At 43.5% G+C, this 17,783-nt stretch overlaps 1 protein-coding gene across 10 annotated transcripts in view; it reads left to right on the forward strand.

Moving 5' to 3' along the window:
- SYNE2 (spectrin repeat containing nuclear envelope protein 2) overlaps positions 1-17,783 on the forward strand; it is a 197,726-nt gene that overhangs the window by 1,507 nt on the left and 178,436 nt on the right. For 9 of the 10 annotated variants that reach the window (XM_069783240.1, XM_069783245.1, XM_069783243.1 and 6 more), the window contains exon 2: positions 16,569-16,684. In XM_069783240.1, coding sequence (XP_069639341.1) covers positions 16,606-16,684 — 79 coding nt within the window. In that variant the 5' untranslated portion in view covers positions 16,569-16,605. Of the gene's footprint in view, positions 1-4,399; positions 4,545-16,568; positions 16,685-17,783 lie in introns of those variants that run through there. The other variant, XM_069783241.1, reaches the window with a different exon arrangement.

The raw sequence follows: 17,783 nt of genomic DNA on the forward strand, positions 1-17,783 counted from the left end.
CAGGACAGACAGACAAAGACCTAAGTTCCATGAGCAGGATCTTGGCGAGTTCTTGTGACCGTTGGCTAAGCTAACAAAACCGTAGCTTAGTGGGCACGTCTGTTTATACCTCTGTCTGAAATGCAATACCTGCAGAAGGGACACACATGGCCTCTGGCACCTGATTAGCTGAGTCACAGTCTTCGGCCTCTTCTGGGCTGGTTTTATAGCTCCGAGAAGGAGCACGGTGGCGGCTGTTAACGCTGCCCATAATAACAGTATCCGCTGCCCCACAGGCACACACACGGCCACCTCGCGTTGAAACCAGGGCAGCCTAAATAATTGATTTCCAAGGCAGAAGGAGGCATGTCAGAGCGGGAGGGGACGGGCCGGCGTGGAGCGAGCGCGCGCTGGCAGGGGAGCAGAAGCCCTGGCATCTGCGAGCGATGGCAGCGGGGACGAGTTGAAGCGGGGAGGGATGGGCAGTGGCACGCGGGAGTTTGGAGGGGCGATGGAAAATCAGCGGTCACTGCAATAAATGTATTGCCCTGTACTGACGTGTACCGTGGCAACGTTTGGGCACCCCTTCTGCAAGATGCTGTACAAACACGTGTTCAGAAGTGTATAAATGATGTTTGTTCTTTCCTTCTTCATAATGAAGGGTAATGAATGATGATTGCCTTTTTACCCTAGTTAACTATAAAAACAGGTTCAAAGTTCCTTTATTTAAACAGTTTTTACAAATAACCTCAGGAAACTGTATTTTAAGAGCTGTTGATATCAAACCGTGTTAAGAATTGAGCATGATGGTTTAAGACGGGCAAAGGAACTTATTTTTCTCCGATTAAATCTGACTAAAAGTTCATTAAAGTAAATAAGACCTTTGTTGGTGTCAGTAGCACTTGGCCAGTCTTGTAGTGTGCTAGCGCTAGCTACTTTTTATTTATTTGTCAGGCAAAGATTTTAAGCATAGACACAATGAAGTAATTCAAGAAGCGGCATGCATTACTGGCTAATGATCTAATAGGTTGAAAATGCTTTATCTCCCTAGTCGTTAATTTTAAGTTTTATGGTATAAGGGAAAGTAACAAAAGAAAAAATTGCTACTCTTCGTTCCTTTGAAGTTTTTTAACAGTGAGTTTTATGTTATTTCTTCCGATAGGTTTTTGGGCAAAGTTGCTTCTTGTTTCAGGAGAAAAATGCTTTGTTTTGGGGGAAAAATGGGCCACAGTTTAGCCCTTCTACTGAGTTCACTGTAAGTGTTGTAAACCCCCTTTACCAGTAATTAATTCCATAAACAGTGAATTTAGCTCCGCTTGGTTTCCTCACCATCTGAATATAGAAATGAATTAAAGGAAAAATCCCAGAGAGGGCATGAAGAAGCGCAGCTTGGAAGATCAGGTATAAAGAGCCTCATTCATTTTGGTTTATCTGTAGTGCAGGGATATGCCCTTACTCCATGAATCATCTCCTGACATCTGTTTGCAGCGCTGTTTTCTTAGCAACTGTGGCTCTGTTTTAGATCTGGACTCTCAATGGCTGGGTTTGTATGGAGAGATGTGAAGAGACGATCCAAACTCTTCCTGGCGAAGCTGTGCCTTTCAGCCCATTTACCCAATTTCTTTTCTTCCCTGGGGCACAATAAATACCAGTTTTAAAAGTCTACCAGCTGGGATGCTTTTTCTGTGTATGTGGAGAGAGATGCTTATTTGTTGCTTACCACAACAGAAGCGTTTCCCCAACATGATCTGGCAGCGTGGGAGAGCACCTATCAGGTTGCAATGGGTTGTGTCATTTCTCATGTTGAAGGAACGAGCCTTGTGTGCCACCACACTTGCCCTAGCTTTCCCGCGGTTTGTTTTGAACCGTCACAGGACTTTTAGATGTGGGAGAGGACGTGGTCTCAGAGGAACGCTGGAAACATAGACAGTGATGGCAAGGACCCAGTCCTAGCAACGTGCCTGTTGGAACAAGTAGTCGGATTAGGTGGTGGGATTATATGTGTGGAGTATGGAGCTCTGTATGAGTAACATTTCAGGGCTGGATCCATAAGCTGCGATTAAAGAGAAGGTGACATTTCATACACCTCTCACCTAATCTTCCTTTGCCTGAATTTCATCCCTGGCTGGTGTGGGTCGAAGACTCCTGTAACTGAGACCGAAGTGGCTGCGTAGCTGCTGGAAGATCAAGTTGATCTGATTTTTGCCAGCTGTGCTGGAGGGGATTGAGACCCGGCTTGGGTCTGGGAGAGTTTTTTACTTCAGCTGATGTGGCTGAATTGGTCTGGAGTGTAAATACGTGTCTGGGAGTAGAAGTGGTATGTCCATGCTAAGGGACAGGCTGTGTTCACCCCAATTCCTCCTGTGCAGACGTGTGGCTTCCCCAGGAGGAGCAGGAGATTATACCTGCTGGACTATGAATAAAAAAAATACAGTGTATGTTACCCCGTAGGGCGTGGATTTGACTGCCTACCCTTCCTGGACTGACTTGCATCTTGTGTAGCATGAAGGGTGTCAGCAGCAAGTAGTTGCTGTGAAGGATGAACGCGTTTTGGCTTGGGATAGTGTCGAGAGGGGAAAGACCCCCAATGTCTGGAGTATTTTGTCTGCGCAGGGATTGCAGAGTGGAGATGGGAAGGCTAAGCAGTGTCTTTGAATACTGGCCAGCTTCCCGCAACCTTCGTGGTTTGCACACAAGTCCCAGTGTTGGTGAGGATACCAGGAAGACAGTCTCTATAGATCACCTAAATCACAGTGTTCACAGCAGGAGATGAAGCAAGCTCCTTCTGTGGAGATGCTAAAGGGCCAGTACAGGGACAGAAGAGGGAATGGGGGGAAAAAACTTCTGTTTAGCTCAGCTGCATGTGCAGGAGGGGAGCAGAAAGCTGCACTGGGGAAAAGGGCTGGTGCAGAACAGGGTGTTATCTCCCCACAGGAGGGGAAATGGGGCAGAGCTTTGACTCTGGGCTTAACTTCAGTCTCTGGTCTCTCATAGGGAGGCATGTTTGCTTTCTAAACTTCCTGCAGCCTGCTGATAACTCCCTACACAATGCAGCTGCACAGATTGGCTCGAGACGTTTTTAAGGAATTGCTGACCCTGATACAAGCAGTACTGTTTGTGGCCAGGGACGGGGAAGAAGAAAAAAGAATGGTGTTAGTTATCTGAGCTTTAAGATTCAGGCTGCAAGTTCCATCAAAGGAAATGACAATTAAGATGGAAAACAAAGCACTTGTAATTACTTTCGTGGAAGTGTAGGGAGGAGGCAGAAATGTGGGTTTTACAGGAAAAAGTTTTGCTTTCTGAATCTTTTGGCCTGTTGGTTGCCAGGAGAAAGACAAGAAGTTGGTGGATGTTGGAGTGAAAGGGCGAGGCAGAGAGGGGAAAGAATGCGCTGCTGAACGTGCCTTGTTGGTCTGCGGCAAACAGCCTGTGTACAACTGGCCACGAAGTGGTTGTGAAAATGCTTCAGAAATGGATTTGGTTCAGTTTGCATTAGCGAAACCTCTGTGTTGTGTTGGGTTGGTTTGGGTTGTTGATAACCACCTAAATAATGCAGGGAGAGAAACGAAAGCTGCCCCACAAGCAGCATGTCCTGCTTCTTGGAGGCTCTCGAGCAGTGAGCAATGTGGAGCTTTGCTTGCAGGAATATTTGGTGAAAGCTTCAAGTTCAATGACTAAATGAAACTCTTCTAGCAAAGCCAAGCCCTCTCAGTGAAGGTTGTTGCATATTGTCTAGTTACAAGATGTTTATGAGGGAGGGAATCACAGAGCATTTGCACAATGTGTCTCTGGTGGAGACGCTCTTTCTCACTTAGGTGTAAACCGAGGGGGTGCTTCTTTGCGTACATCCTTTCTCCCAACTTAAAAGCGTGAGATTCATCTTGACAAACTACAACGTAACTACCTGCATGAGAGACAGTTGTCCAGACTCCTTTCGTAGTCACTAGAGAGGAGCAAACACTTTTGGGCCATGATTCATCCACACTGCATTAGATATCTAAAAATACATTGGACAAACTGCCCTAAAAGTGCCTGTTTCTCTTCGTTGTTTCTGCCGAGTTCAAACAACGAACGCGCATGGAGGCATCTCTCTTGTAGCTGTTTAGTGTCAGGAGAGCTGAATCTCAGTCAAAGTGTCTCATATCCCAGCAGAGATTCTAGGAGGGCTCCTAGTGTTCTCATTTCTACCAGACTTGGCGTCCGTGTAGGTTGTGCGGTGTACGACGGTGTGCCTGGAGGGCTTTACTGGAAACTGGAGAGCAGACAGCAATGTCCAGTTCAAAGCCTTCCTCCTCTGGTCAGTCATTGGATCCAGAAAAGCTTCGGGCTGGACCCACAGCGCCAGACAATCTTCTGCTATAAATAAGAGGCCGAAGGGGATTTGCAGAGTGGCTTTTTGAAGGTCACACATCAGGTTAGTGGCAGAGGTGGAAGCAATGCGGGCGACTGGAGGCTCCCAGAGGTGCGTTCCTTCCCCTGCCCGTGCTCCTTGCAGCTGCCTTGCGGTTTGCTGCTCTCCTGGGGGCAAGACCAGCTGCCTGGCGCTTGGTGATGGACGGTACCCGGTAGGTACTCAGTTCCTTTTGGTGAAACCTTTTTGCAAAATTACGTGGGCTGTTACTCCTCCTCCCTTCCCCGTCCTTTCTCTTCCAAAATCCAGTTCAGGCACATAGTTGGATTGTTGCGTACCCACTGGGCTGGTGTGGATGATTGTACGTGTGTTCCCAATCTGCAGCAAGCGGCTAAACCTTGAAGGAGTGAATGTGCTTCACTTCAGGCTCGCGGTGGCCTAAGACAGCGTGTGTGTCTATTCAGTGGCGTTCAGATGATGTGTGGAAACTCTTTAAACTGACATATTTAAACTTGCGATGTGTATCTAAATGCAAAGCTCCGTGTGAGCTTTGGAGCTGCACAGGGACCTGTGACCTGGTCTACGCTGAAGTGTTGCTGCTGCCGCTGTGTTATTTAGCGGCCAGGAAAAAATAATCACTGGCTCTTCTGGAAGAAGCCTAGCTTATCTGCACGGGTGAACCAGGTAGGAAGGGATAAAATTTCTCCTGTGTGGAGAACTAGTTTACAGCAGGAAGACTTCCTTTGCTAAATGAGCTGAGTATCTAGGGGGAGAATTTGTTGAAGGAATTTGCTTGTATAGCAGAGATAGGAAGTACAGGCAAGTACCGAGTGTTAAATAGATCCTGTGCACTTCTGACTTCAGACAAATACCAGAGCATTGTCCTATCTTTTTTGATATGAGAGAAAGAATATGATAGCAGTGAAATAGAAAGAACGTGTTGTCTGAGCCAGGATTTGATTCCTGAAGTTCTGCTTAGGGGGTCCATGGGTAAACTCCAAGAGGTGAAACAAAATGCAATTTGATGCCAGAGAGAACAACTGGGGAGAGGAGGGAAAGAGCAAACTATTAAATAAGAGCTGGGAGAAAAGCCAGTCTCCAAAAATAAACATTGAAGATCAATTCCAGGTATTTCCTGGTATTGTCATCCCACTTCATCAACCACTTGGACTGTAACAAGCAGTTTCACAGTTAGCAGACTGACAGGTTTAGGGTTGTTTGTTGTTTGTTTTTTTAAAGGAAAAAAATCATCTGATAGATTGTTCGCAATGTCGTTTCCTACACAGAACTGGGTGGGATGTTGGTGATGAAATACCCCTGGGACAGAGAAAACAGAGCTTGTTATTGTAAGAGGGAAGTAAGAGCAGAGCCGGCTTTGTTTTGGGGGAGTGAAAAATCTGTATTTTCTTCCCAGTTATGTGCCCAGAGTACCTCAGCGGTTCCTAAGGGGAGGAAGCAGATGCTTGTGCAATGCAAGTGTGAGCAAACACTGTTCCTGCAGAGCAGTTGTGCCTTACTAGTACTGTAGGTAGCGTTGGAATGGCTTTACAGATAATGTTTGCAAGTGAAGGCTTCACCTTTGAAAAGCTTGGAGGTGACTCTGAACATGTTTCTTCTTGCAAAGATTCTCCAAAAAGCCAGTCTAGGAGTTTGCTGTACCGAAAGCCAGCGCATGGATTGTAAGGAAATTGAAGCATATCCTGTTCCAAGGACTTGGCGTTGGCGGTCACACGCCATCTCCTTGCCGGAGTTTCATCCTGGATGGTGACTGTGAGAGGTGCGTCTCTGCAGACCGTGCAGAAACACGCCTCAGTGGGCTGGAGTTGGCTCGGGTGGCCAGACGTGGCTCAGGGCTTGCCTCACCCGCTTGGCCGTGGCCTTGCTGTGGCTGCCTGGCCCAGGAGAGGATGGTACGGCAGCTCTGCTTACGCAACGTGCGTTCTCTGTTGCTTGACTGAACTTGTCTATAAGTAACTTTTGTGTTAGTGGTATTGCTGCCTTTCGGCGAGGGAGATGCACAGGGCTCACGGGCATTCGTCAAAGATTCTCAAAGCGAGCAGCCCGGGCAGCTCTGTGATTCAGACGCTGATGAGGAGACTGTCATCCTGCGTGTGCAGAAGGGGAATGCATGAAATAAGTAAGGCATCCTTTAGTCTGGGCTATTTCTGATTCGGAGTCCTTGGCTTTGCAGTTGCAACTGTATTTTTTTTTAGTTTTGTATAGTGAGAACAGTTTACTCTAGCAGGTTACTGTGTAGCACCGAGTTCTTTCTCTTGGGTTGTCTATGTGCAGTTTGGCTGTTTGGTCCTCTCTGGCAACAGTACTGGTAAGAATAACAGCGCTTGGCCTGGTTTTCACTGCACACAAAAAGTTATTCTACAGGCTTGAAACTATGCTGTAAATCAGGGATTTAGGTTTGTGGTTGGTTTTTTTTCCCCCTAAAGCAACTAATTCTTTGAAAGCAAACACAAAGATATATTATTTGTCTTAAGCAGTAAACAAAAGTGCTTTCCTTAGCGGAGCAGTGCAGAGGCTCTGCTGAGTTGCCCCAGCAAAGCACTGGTTTTGTCCCGCAGCGGAGGGTGCCATGCAGTCCGTGTGGGAGACAACACTGTCGAAAAACCCTTTTCATGTGTACAAAACCAGCACAGACACGCGAACATGCAGGCTGTACTTGTAGAAAGGCTGCTTTGCCCACAAACCTTGAAGTACGTGGGACAGAAGGTGTAAAAACAAACAAACAAGACCCTGACTAGCGCTTTGGGGGGGAATTTTCAGCTGGAAGAATTACATGGGCATGAAAAACTGGCTCTTTGGAGAGGTGGCCCCTCCAGCTCAGAGCAGAGGTGTGCTAGGGGAAGAGGGGTAGTTTGCATTGCTGTAGCCTCAATTGGACATGCTTGAGAGAGAAGCTGATGAATTCACAGCTGCCAGGCTAGGACCTATCATTTAAATTGTAATTTGCCCTTCAAATTTGGCAAGCTTCATTTGCCATTTGTTTGACAAATCTCTCTTTTGTGTTGTTCTTCTGCCTGCGTAAAACAGCAAGCGCTGGCGGAGAGAGCTACTTGCAGTAGATTCCTTTTCTTTGCTATATTTAGTGATCAAAACAAGTTCGTGATCTTTACAGGAATACTGCCAAAGCAGATAGGTTTAGCATGAGACATGCCCTTTCTCTTTTGGCTCCCAAATACAGATTGCGTTTCACTTTCCTCCCCTTTCTTTACACCATCAATGGCTCTGTCTGCGGAGGTCTGTTGTGCAAACATTGCACTGCTGCTTCCAGTGATTTTGCTCAGTAAGAACGAGTCCTGGCTCTAGTGAAAACTCCTGTGTTTAGATTGCCGCTATCCCTACCTTTCCCTTTTCTTAATTTCCTGAAAGAGCTGATTACTGCTCTTCAGGAAGATCTTTCTGAACAAGAACAGCCTTATGATTTAATTGAGAAACTCTAGGCCTTTTATTGCCTAGGCGCGCTTCACTCGACAGAATAATCTGTTTGTTAGCCATCTGACTGTTTCCTTTATTTGGGGAAAAAGGGAATTAGGAGGGCAGTGGAAAGGAAACATTTGTATTCCTTCAAAGGCAGAATATGACTAGGAGCCTGATTCTCATTAATATAATTTCCTTAATACAAAGCAGGTGTAGTTATTATATACTGCTACTTTAAATACCTTTTACACCATGTAAAGTTCCTGCAGTGTTAATTGAAAGCTGGCTGTGAGTCTCTATTAAAACACTAACCAAAGAATTTCAGTTGCAATCCAGGGGGAAGAAAGAAACATTAGTAAATAAAAGAGAGAACTTCTTGCAATACTTCTTTCTCGGTTAAACCAGGCAGCATTGTCCACTTTGTTCTGATCGGGCAGTCCCCTGCGTGAGAGTTAAAACTTGCTCCGCTTGCAGGCGATTCCCTCCCCCTTCCCTTTTCAATTGTAAAAACTGACTCTGGGCCAGGAAGCACTGAGGAAAGGGAATGACGAGCTGTGCTCAGCCCTTCGCTCTTGCAATGGGAACTGCATGCCTAAAGGTCAGAGGTCTGTCTGCTCCCCGCGGCACCCAGACTGCTGCGGCCACCCTGCACCCTTTCCCCTTGCCGAAAAGTGGCCAGGCAGAGCGTGGCTACTCAGTGCTGTGCCTGGCTACTGGCCTCACCTGAGCCCAGGTAGCCGGGGCAAGGGGGTCCGGTAGGGGCAGCTTTCATGTGAAAATAGAGAAGGGCTTGTAGGAGTGAAATGACAGCAATTGTCATTTTGTTCCATGTTTTCCTAGTTAACCAAGTGGGTAGGAAGAAGTTGTGTTTATGCACTGGGTGTACTTCCCAGGTACAGCACAGATCTTGAGCCAGCTTGTGTTTCTCATGTTTTTTTTACGATAACCCTTCCTCACAGTCCCGTTATCTGCGGGAAGCGGCCTTGGGGCTGCGGCACGGCTGGCGCGCCGGGCGGCGGGGAAGCCTGCGAACAACCCCTGCTTTGGAAAAGCTTTTCCATTCTGGCCACGCGGCAACACACCATATAAACAACACGGCTTTTTGCACGTAATTGGAGGCTCCCGGGCATTGCACAGGTAGATTCGGGCTGGGATGTGCTTATGGGCTGTGTGTTTTGGAGATTGAATTGTCGCCCAGACCCTTGACTTTGATGGAGCCATGAAGTCACCATAGTATTTTTGGCTTCCTGCATAGCAGTGTACCCTGGGGTGATCGAGGGGCACGGCATCAGCTTTCTGAGCCTCCAGGCATTCATCACTCTCCCCCCTTTTTACATTAACAACTGTCATTTTGAGTTGTGAGCAGTTACTGTTTTTATTAACAATGTGGGAAAACTTGGAAACCAGTTGAAAACTGAATGTTTTCTCTAACTTTAGTAAGTATGCTTTGACACTGCATTTCCACTTGGGAATAGATAAATGTGAGATAGGCTCTTATTCTGAGGGCAAGCAAATGCATCGTGCACCTCCACAGGTCACCTTTTGTGAATGTGTGAACAAGGCTTTGCTCTGTTAATAAAAGCATTTTTGTGTGTGTGTTAACAACAGCATGGAGTTAGTGCAGTTTTCAAACTGTGTAATTGTACCACAATGACTGATATATTACCACCCCCCAAAAAAAAGAAAAGGTCAAGAAAGACACTTTCCTAACCACATTTTTAAATTGATTAACACAATGAGAAGATCCATTGTGCTTCTGTAACAAGAAGTATTATTGATGTGTAAATCAAAGACAAACCAGCAACATTTGCTGGCCTTAAAAACTGGTGTGTTTTTTGTATACTCTTATGCTTGTCCTGGCTTGTTTTCAAAAATTATAAATAGATCACTGGGAAGTCCCTGGAAAACAAAAATGTACTGCTGCTGGTTGTCATGAATAAACTAATAAGAGATGTCTTGGTCTTGCAGCTCTTATTCTTTGGAGGAGACCTTACTTGTGCATATAGTTTCAGTGTGTCAGTTCACATGAGGCAAGACTATTTCTGTGGCAATGGGGTGTAGCTTTGTGTCCATCTCTGTTTCTCTTGCAGATCTAATGCTCTCTGGGCTTGGTTCCTTCTGAGCAGGGCAGTTCAGCCTTTTCCAAGCTTTTCCCCTTTCAATTCCTTCATCTCCAGCTACTGATAGCTTAGGAAGACCCAAGGCCAGACTTGTTTCAGCATTATCCCAGACAGTACAGAGTCTCTCTAATGCCACATGCTCTAATACCACTTATTAAAAGACTGTCTGATACCCATCTGACTGCTGTAGGGTATTATGTAGGATCAGAAGGCTATAGCCTCTTTTCCCTATCACCTTCAAAGTCATGGAAAACTAATGGAAGCCCTTTTCTTTATCCAGGACAGTGCAGAGAATGTGCCATTATTGCTTACTGGATGATGACAAATATTTTTCTTCTGCCAGACAGAAGTCGTCAGCTCCTCAGGTGGGGAAGTCAAGGTAGATATGTCAATGGTGCTTTCCTGATTTTTGCTACCTGAGGATCTGGCTTTGAAGGGAAGGGGATCAGTGTGTTGGCTGTGTGATCCCATTCCAGCCGTGGCCATGTGTACAATCTGAGATAATTCACAAGAGCAATACTGGCAAGCATTTTAAATGTGAACTTCAGTCTGGAGTAGGACCTTAAGAAAAGAGAGTGTTTTAGTGCAAAGATCTTGGAAAATACATGCTTTAAACAGACCTTCTTCCACACCCCCGACACTGGGTGAAAAAATGGTGAAACCCTTCTAAATGAAGTATTGAGGAGAAAGCATGACCATCAAACTTTAGTGCTGCATGAACTTTTCTGACTTAACAGAGGTGGGAGTACATCAAAAGTGAGGGGGGTGGAAATACTGTAAAATAGCAAAACCCCAAACAACTTGATGTGTAAAGGATTTTCTGTGATAATTCTTTAGGTCATATTATCATGATTTGGATCCCAATAATTTGCCTTTAGGGAGGCTGTGACAGACTTACAGAAAAATAGTTTACCAAAAGAAGGCAGCTCAGCAGCACTTTTCAGGGCTCAAGACTTGTACTTCTTAATGTTACTACTTCTTTCTGAATGTAAAAGAAACTGAGATCTTTGTTAATAACCAAAAAGGAAAAGGGTCTTCAGTCGGTCTGCATTGTGGAGCTCTATTTCCTTTGGACTAGTTCACCAAAGATAAAAATCTGCTGTTTGTGTTCATGACGTTGGCTCAACTGAATACATGAGTAATAATAATCTGTTGCTAGGAACAGAATTCAGTTTACATGTAGAGGCCTCTATGGAGGGAAAGTCTTTTGAGTCCCCGAGTGGGTCATAAATAATCAGTGGCACTTCAAAGGAGGAAAAGTAAAAACAAGCGGTTGGAGATGCCATGCAAAGATGTCTGTAATTCTTATTGCAACACCAGTGGAAAGCATGTAGCCAACATAATTGGGAAAATATGGGGCATGTGTCTACAAAGACAAAACCAACGAAGCAGGGATTTACTACCAGTGGGTTGTAATATTCAGCTACCTCTATCTGGGCTTGTTTGCAAGGTATCTACTTCTTTCAGCTTTAAGGAGTGCGCATCTGAGCTAATTTCGTGCCATATGATTTTTCAAGATTGGCTTATGGGGAGGGTCTGAGGGTACATCTGCAGCGGGCTGCAGTATGGTGAAGGGGTATGCAGGAGTTAGCTGTAAACTTCGAGGCTGCAAACAGTCTTACCTGGGACAGTATGGAAATCACACCAACTAGTTTACCTTGCTTCCTAATTAGTGTGCACAGCTGTTTTGTAGAAGTAACCCTAAATTTTTTTCATATGATGAAATCTTACCATGGTTGGTACTTGGAACAGCTGGAAGACAAGGTTTGCAAACCACCTTGATCCAAACTGTAATGTTAAGGCTATGAAATCCTTGCTAATGAATCCTCCAAATCCATCTGAAACTTCTTTTCCCCTTTCTTCTGAGACAAGAATGTCCCTATGAAGACCCTGCTTAAGAAGAGCTTCTCTTAGGTCTCATTGGGCCTTAAGCCTCACTGGAGACATGGTATTTAAATCAGTGTTGTCTATTCTCATGATAAAAATCTCTGGAATGATTATTTTCAGGTTAGTTCCTTGAGATTTCTAGTCCGCTGCCTGCTCTTAGGTTTTTCTCTGTCAGTGTGCATATGTCTGTGTGTTAATACCCAGTACATTTTTTAATTTGTTGGCTCATTTCAGCTGAGTTTGGGAAAGGAAGAGAGATTCCAAAGGAGTTGAGTTGAAATTACATGATATGAATGTGCTGATCTAATGTCCGCCCATGTTTTTCGGTGCCCATTGTGAGAACAACTGGAGAGGGAAGGGAAGAAATACTCTACCAATACCCACTAGAGAAAAGCCTGGGTTTGAGTCTTATGAGTGGCCTTATCACAGGAAAAGCTTTTGTTGACGGTTGAACTGTTTGAGCTGCAGGTTGAGCCCAGGTGGTCAAGCTTTTACTCCTTTGGAGAACACCAGTGGAAAGCTTTTCTCTTGAGGACATTCATAATGCACCTTTCGCGTGTGACTCCTCCCATGCTGAAGAAAGGATGAGCTCACACAACAGCTCTGGTGCAATTCACATAAGTTAACCAACAGGAAACAAATCCATTGGGAACAAGGTCCCAGTGTTCCTGGAACTCTGTCTTTGGCTCTGTGATACTTCACAGGTTATTTCACAGGTTATCCCAAGGTGTAAGCAGTTAAATGCTTTCCTGTATTAATGCCAGATTCTCCAGAAAGAGGGAAAGACAAGGTCATCTTCACCTTTGGTTTTATCCCCATGGAAAAGGCATGGTGTCATTTGAAAGCATTTCATTTATTTTCAACACTATGGGTATATATTTCTTGGTTGTCCAGCATTACATGGAAATGAAGGATTTGGTTTAGCTCTGCAGGTTCGTTGAATTGTTATGAAACAAAATAATCTACTTAAATATGAAGTAGAAAAGATGATCGTTTCTAATGCCTATGTAAAGCATTGCTAAGCAATCTCACCAATAGCTTGATGGTTTTAGGCTTTTCAGAGGCTGATATGATATAGTTACACTTAATATGCTTTATTTGAATGAAACTGGGGGGGGGAGGGCAAAGGGTATTGTCCCTGTATAAATACTAGCGTATTGTCCCTGTATAAATCCTTCTGAGACAATCTGTACCTTGTCCCTTTTAAAGAATACTAATCCTCGCAGGTATGTCCTCCAAGAGTGCGTGCGTATCTCCCTTTCAAAGCAGCTGTAGAGTCTTCTGTTGGGGCAGGGCAGAAATCAGAGGCAGGGCAAAATGCATGTGCTGTTTTGGATGGTGAACAGAGGGTTTCAAGAATGTGAAAGCTTTAGCATAAACTTACCTTGTATTAGCTGCACTTTTTTATAACCTGCACTGTGGATTTGTTGAGTGGATTTCTGCGTTTAGAAAAAAAATATTTTAAAAAATCCCATTATTTTGGGAAGGAGGCCTTAATTTGACCTTAAAATAGGAGCATATGCTTTTTTTCATTTATACCTGTTCTATGATCATGTGCCATAATTTAAGTTAATTAATTAATAAATTAAGCAACTTAATTACAGTTAATTAATACTTTAAAGCTTAACATACTTTCTGCTTTAAAGTCCTGAAAGTTTTAACAACTTCAACGACTGAACTGCGATTGGGGTTCCGTCGCATGAAGTGCAGTACCAGCACACAGAAGGAGACACTATGTACTGTGTGGTTGCTATAGCTGGCAAGGGATGGGGACAGAGGAGGAACAGTCACAGAAAGGCTGAAAATACATTTTTTTTTTGTTTATGAAACTTCCATTAAAGCTGTACATAGCTCTTGCATATTTTGCTGCTGTTATAGAGGAATTTTAGTGCCAAATCATGTTCCCTTTCTCTGGACTATGCTCCCAATGACTTTAGTTAACATCATGCAAACTAGGTGAACATGACTTGGCTCCGCCTATGTCACCATCTCAAATCTGGATGTGTTGAAGTCAAACAGATGTGTATGTTTTCACTGTTTGGGGATTTTGTGCTGCTTTTGTGCCTTTAAAAGAAAATCCTTAAACAGCGCTTAGATTAAAATAAAATGAAAAAAAAATGAGAATAAACTTGTGGTAATGAGAAAAAGAGCATGCATTGCCACTGATATTGAGTGCATGCCCCAGAACCACAGGAATGTAAATACGTACATAGTTTTGGGGATGTCTTGCTTGTAGGTTGTGCGGATGTGGCAATGATGCGTGTCTATGTGTGTGCTTCTAGTCCTATCCATCTTCCTTTACATGGACACCCAATTTGAATTATAACCTTAGGTCCAATTCAGGCAGGCTCATTGATTTCACCTGGGGATTCATTGTTGCCCAGTATTTACTATTTCTTAAATATCTCTGAAGGTCTTCAGTTGGCCACTGGAAAATTCAGGGTGAAGGGAATGCAGCTAACTCTCCCTCTGTCCTGGGAGCAAAAAGCAACAGATCTGATGATGTGGTTTGGATTTTGCTTACATACCCTCCCATTTGGGTCTTGCTGCTTAGTAGCCTTCAAGGTGGTGGTCACAAAATCAAATTCAAGACATATAGATACCCAAAAGATATTAAGGCCACCTGACATTTTGCATTTTTAGACTTCAGTTTTGTATTGCTTAATCTTGAGAGAAAAAGGAAGGAGTTTCCCAGGAAAGATTGCATCGCCTTGGGCATAGGCAGCACTGCTGGGAGAACTGGATTCTTGCTCAGCCCTTGCCTTCACTCGGTTCCTGTGAGATGCTAGCTCTGGCACTTAAACCCCAATTTTTACCAGTGGTAGCTAGCTGTATGGTTATTTTTTGGTTGTCTGACTTGAGACTCGTACTTTTAGCTTAAGAACAGAGGACTTCTGAGAGCTCTCCAGGGTTGGAAGTCCAAGTGTCCCTTTAATAAAGGCAATCACTCTGTGTTGTCTGTTTCTGAACAATTCCAGTCCTGAAACCATGTAAAGCCTTTGTGCCAGTTGCCTGTACTGGGAGGCTTTGTTAGGACCCAATATTTAGAAATCTTCTTCTGATGTCCATCCTAACCTCAAGGGGTGGCTTATTTATATCATCTTGTTCTTGTGCCTGTCAAAGATCAAATACTCCTTTTCCTCCTCTTTTTGCCAGGCTGAGCAGGCCAAACTCTTGTAAAACATTTTTTTCCTTTTCTCTGATAAGTCTCATCATCACCTGCCCCAGCCAGAACTCCCCTTTCTTGACTCTGGTGCCTTGAGTTTTAGTTGTAAGTTGTTGGTGACTTGCAGAAATGCTGCATACTCAGTGCAGCACGTGGAATCAGTGCTTTGGCCATATGAACTAATACCTATTTCTCTGGAAAACCAGAATCAAATTAGCAACTTTTTTACCCCTTTGTTCTCTCTGTGCCTTTGCTTGTCATTGGTAAAATGATGTCCCATGGCAGGGGGGAGTGGACTAGATGATCTTTAAGTGTTCCTCCCAACCCAAACAGTTCTGTGATTCTAAAGCTGGGCAATAACCTCTGAGCTCACATAGATGCTGTAGATGTGAATTGATTGGTGTTTGTGAAGCGCTCAGATGCTGGGGTGATGAGTGCCATAGAAAATCTTGTGAGGAACTTAATAATCCTGTCATCAGAGCAGCTCTTGGATAAAGCACAAGGACACACATTGTTCAGGGTGAGGAAAACAAAATATTGAATAGCTCCTCATTAAACGTGTGTTGTCCTTTCTGTGCAGTGAGAGAGAGAGGGAGTGAGGAAAAATAGCGTATAGTAGAATAAACAAAGGTTGCCTCGTGATTCATATGAACAAGGGACTGAATGTAAAAATTCCTCTGGCATTCTTTAATGATGTATTTCCTTACTCATCTATTCACACCCTTTATTTTGACGTACACTTGGTGGATGAGTTATTAATACGTGGTGTGTAAATCCTAGTACTTCTGATGAAAAGGTTACAGATATTTAGGTAACAAAGCTTGTTTAAGGTGAGCCCATATTTAATTTTCAGCTTTATTTCTTTTTGAATTTTTTTAACTTTTAAGTTCTTGATGAAATTGAGTCAGTATCTTGGTATCCAGTTTTTCTTACAGTGGCAAATTGAACAATATAGCTACTATAGTAACAGAAACAGTTTTACACTTTTAAGAAGGATATAGCATATCGTTTACTAAAGTTGCATTAGAGATAGGGGAGGTATTCAGGGAGAGGAAGATGGAGGAGTTGGAAAAAGGAAGTCCTTCATGGGGGTTGAGGAATAACAGAGGTACCAGACAGAGACAGCAGTTGTGATTATTCTCATCCGATAATCGCTGCTTTTTCATTTCACCGTAATCTTTGCAGATTCTGCTTTAATTGTTTCCATTCTGCAACAATTATTTGGACAGGAAGAGAGATCTGAAAAGTACAAAGATTTAAAAAAATGAGATTTGGCAGCAACAAATCTGCAGAAGGCACTGTAAGCCTTTGGTGCCCTGGCTTTCTCAAAGAAAGCAACTGTGTTTGAATTTTTCTAATCCTAGTGCTTTTATTTTCATGGCAAGACACACTGGGATCCATGTTTGTGTTCTGGAGTACTGCTGGCCACCATTAGAAAAGAGTCAAAGGACCAAAGTTTGGATTGATGCAGTAAGAACAGTTGCTTTATTCTGTATAAGCTAAGGAAACAGCCTACCAAGGGAAGAAAACCCAAAAGAAAACGCATGTCTCAGCGCCACACACTTAAGCATCATCAAATTTTATGTAAAACTGTACTAATTTTCTTCTTCTTTTTTTTTTTTTATAATTTCAGTTTGGAAATTGATTAAAGAATCTCCATAGAATTTAATATGGCATCAAAGCAGTCATCTCCCTCAACAGAGGAACAGGCTTCCTCCGAAATAGATGATCTGTGTCTATCGCTGCAAGGTAAGTTACTGTAGTTTTCTGTGCCTTTTTAATGTAGATTTTTGGCAAAATCTGTGACTGTGTAAAAGTTGAAGGGAATTCTGAGAAACCTGTTAACGCTAACATTATGATCAGCATAGTTAGTTCAAGTCCGTGCTTCTTTGCAGGTATTTCTGCGTTTCATGAGAGGCGCTTCAGCAGCGAAATGAAAGATAACAGCTCTCGTGGTACTTTCTCATGGGATTTTCAGATCTGTTGCCTTCTTTGGTACAGATGTGCTGACTGGTTCTTATGTTTTGTTACTCAGAATACATGTTACTGTAAACTGTTTTCAAGGGAGCTGCCAGCATGAAAACAGTTATGCCATTTCATTATTTTCCTTGTTTTCAATTTGCTGACAATTAGGTGGTTGCATTAAGCTGTCTTAATGAGGCTATTAACTACAGTACTATTTTATTTTATTTTATTTGTTTTTCTGTTCTTACTGCTATATCCCCTGCAAGTCTAGAAGGATAGCTTGTGGCCAAAACAAGTAGAAAATTTTTGTGGCTTCTGAATAAATTTCTTACAGGTCAGAGTCTTTCATCCTTACTTGCAATGAGTAAGCTTCCTTGTTAAGGAAGCACTCACTGGTTGATTTTTAATTGTTCCAATTTAACTGCAGCTACCTGGACAGTTAAGTGATAATGAGTGCATCAGAGCTGGCCTCTCAGACAGGCTTTCTGGGTTTTCTTTAATCACGTGTTGAATTTCCTTCTATAAGAATTTCCTGGGAAGGCTGATTTTCCTCTGAACGTGTTCCCCAAAACATTCATGGAGGCTATCAAGGAGGCTAGTCCAGGCAGCAGGACTAGCACTGCTGAAAAGCCTGTCTTTGATGTGTTTAGAGCCTGGTTATTCTAGGATGGATGGGCCAAGTCATGTTTCCACAGAGCTATTTCCTTTTAGCTCACTTGCAATGAAATTACTACAGTGCTTAGTAGAGAGAAAATATGTTTAAAACAGATGGTGCAAAAGAATATTCTGCCAAGTCACTTTTGTGATCTGTATTTGCACTAATATTGTCATTGAAGCCATGTGTTTTGGTGAGCGAGTGTTAACAGTGGTCTAAAGCCAAACT

The sequence above is a fragment of the Haliaeetus albicilla genome, chromosome 5 (genome assembly GCF_947461875.1).
Source record: "Haliaeetus albicilla chromosome 5, bHalAlb1.1, whole genome shotgun sequence".
Taxonomy (NCBI): domain Eukaryota; kingdom Metazoa; phylum Chordata; class Aves; order Accipitriformes; family Accipitridae; genus Haliaeetus; species Haliaeetus albicilla.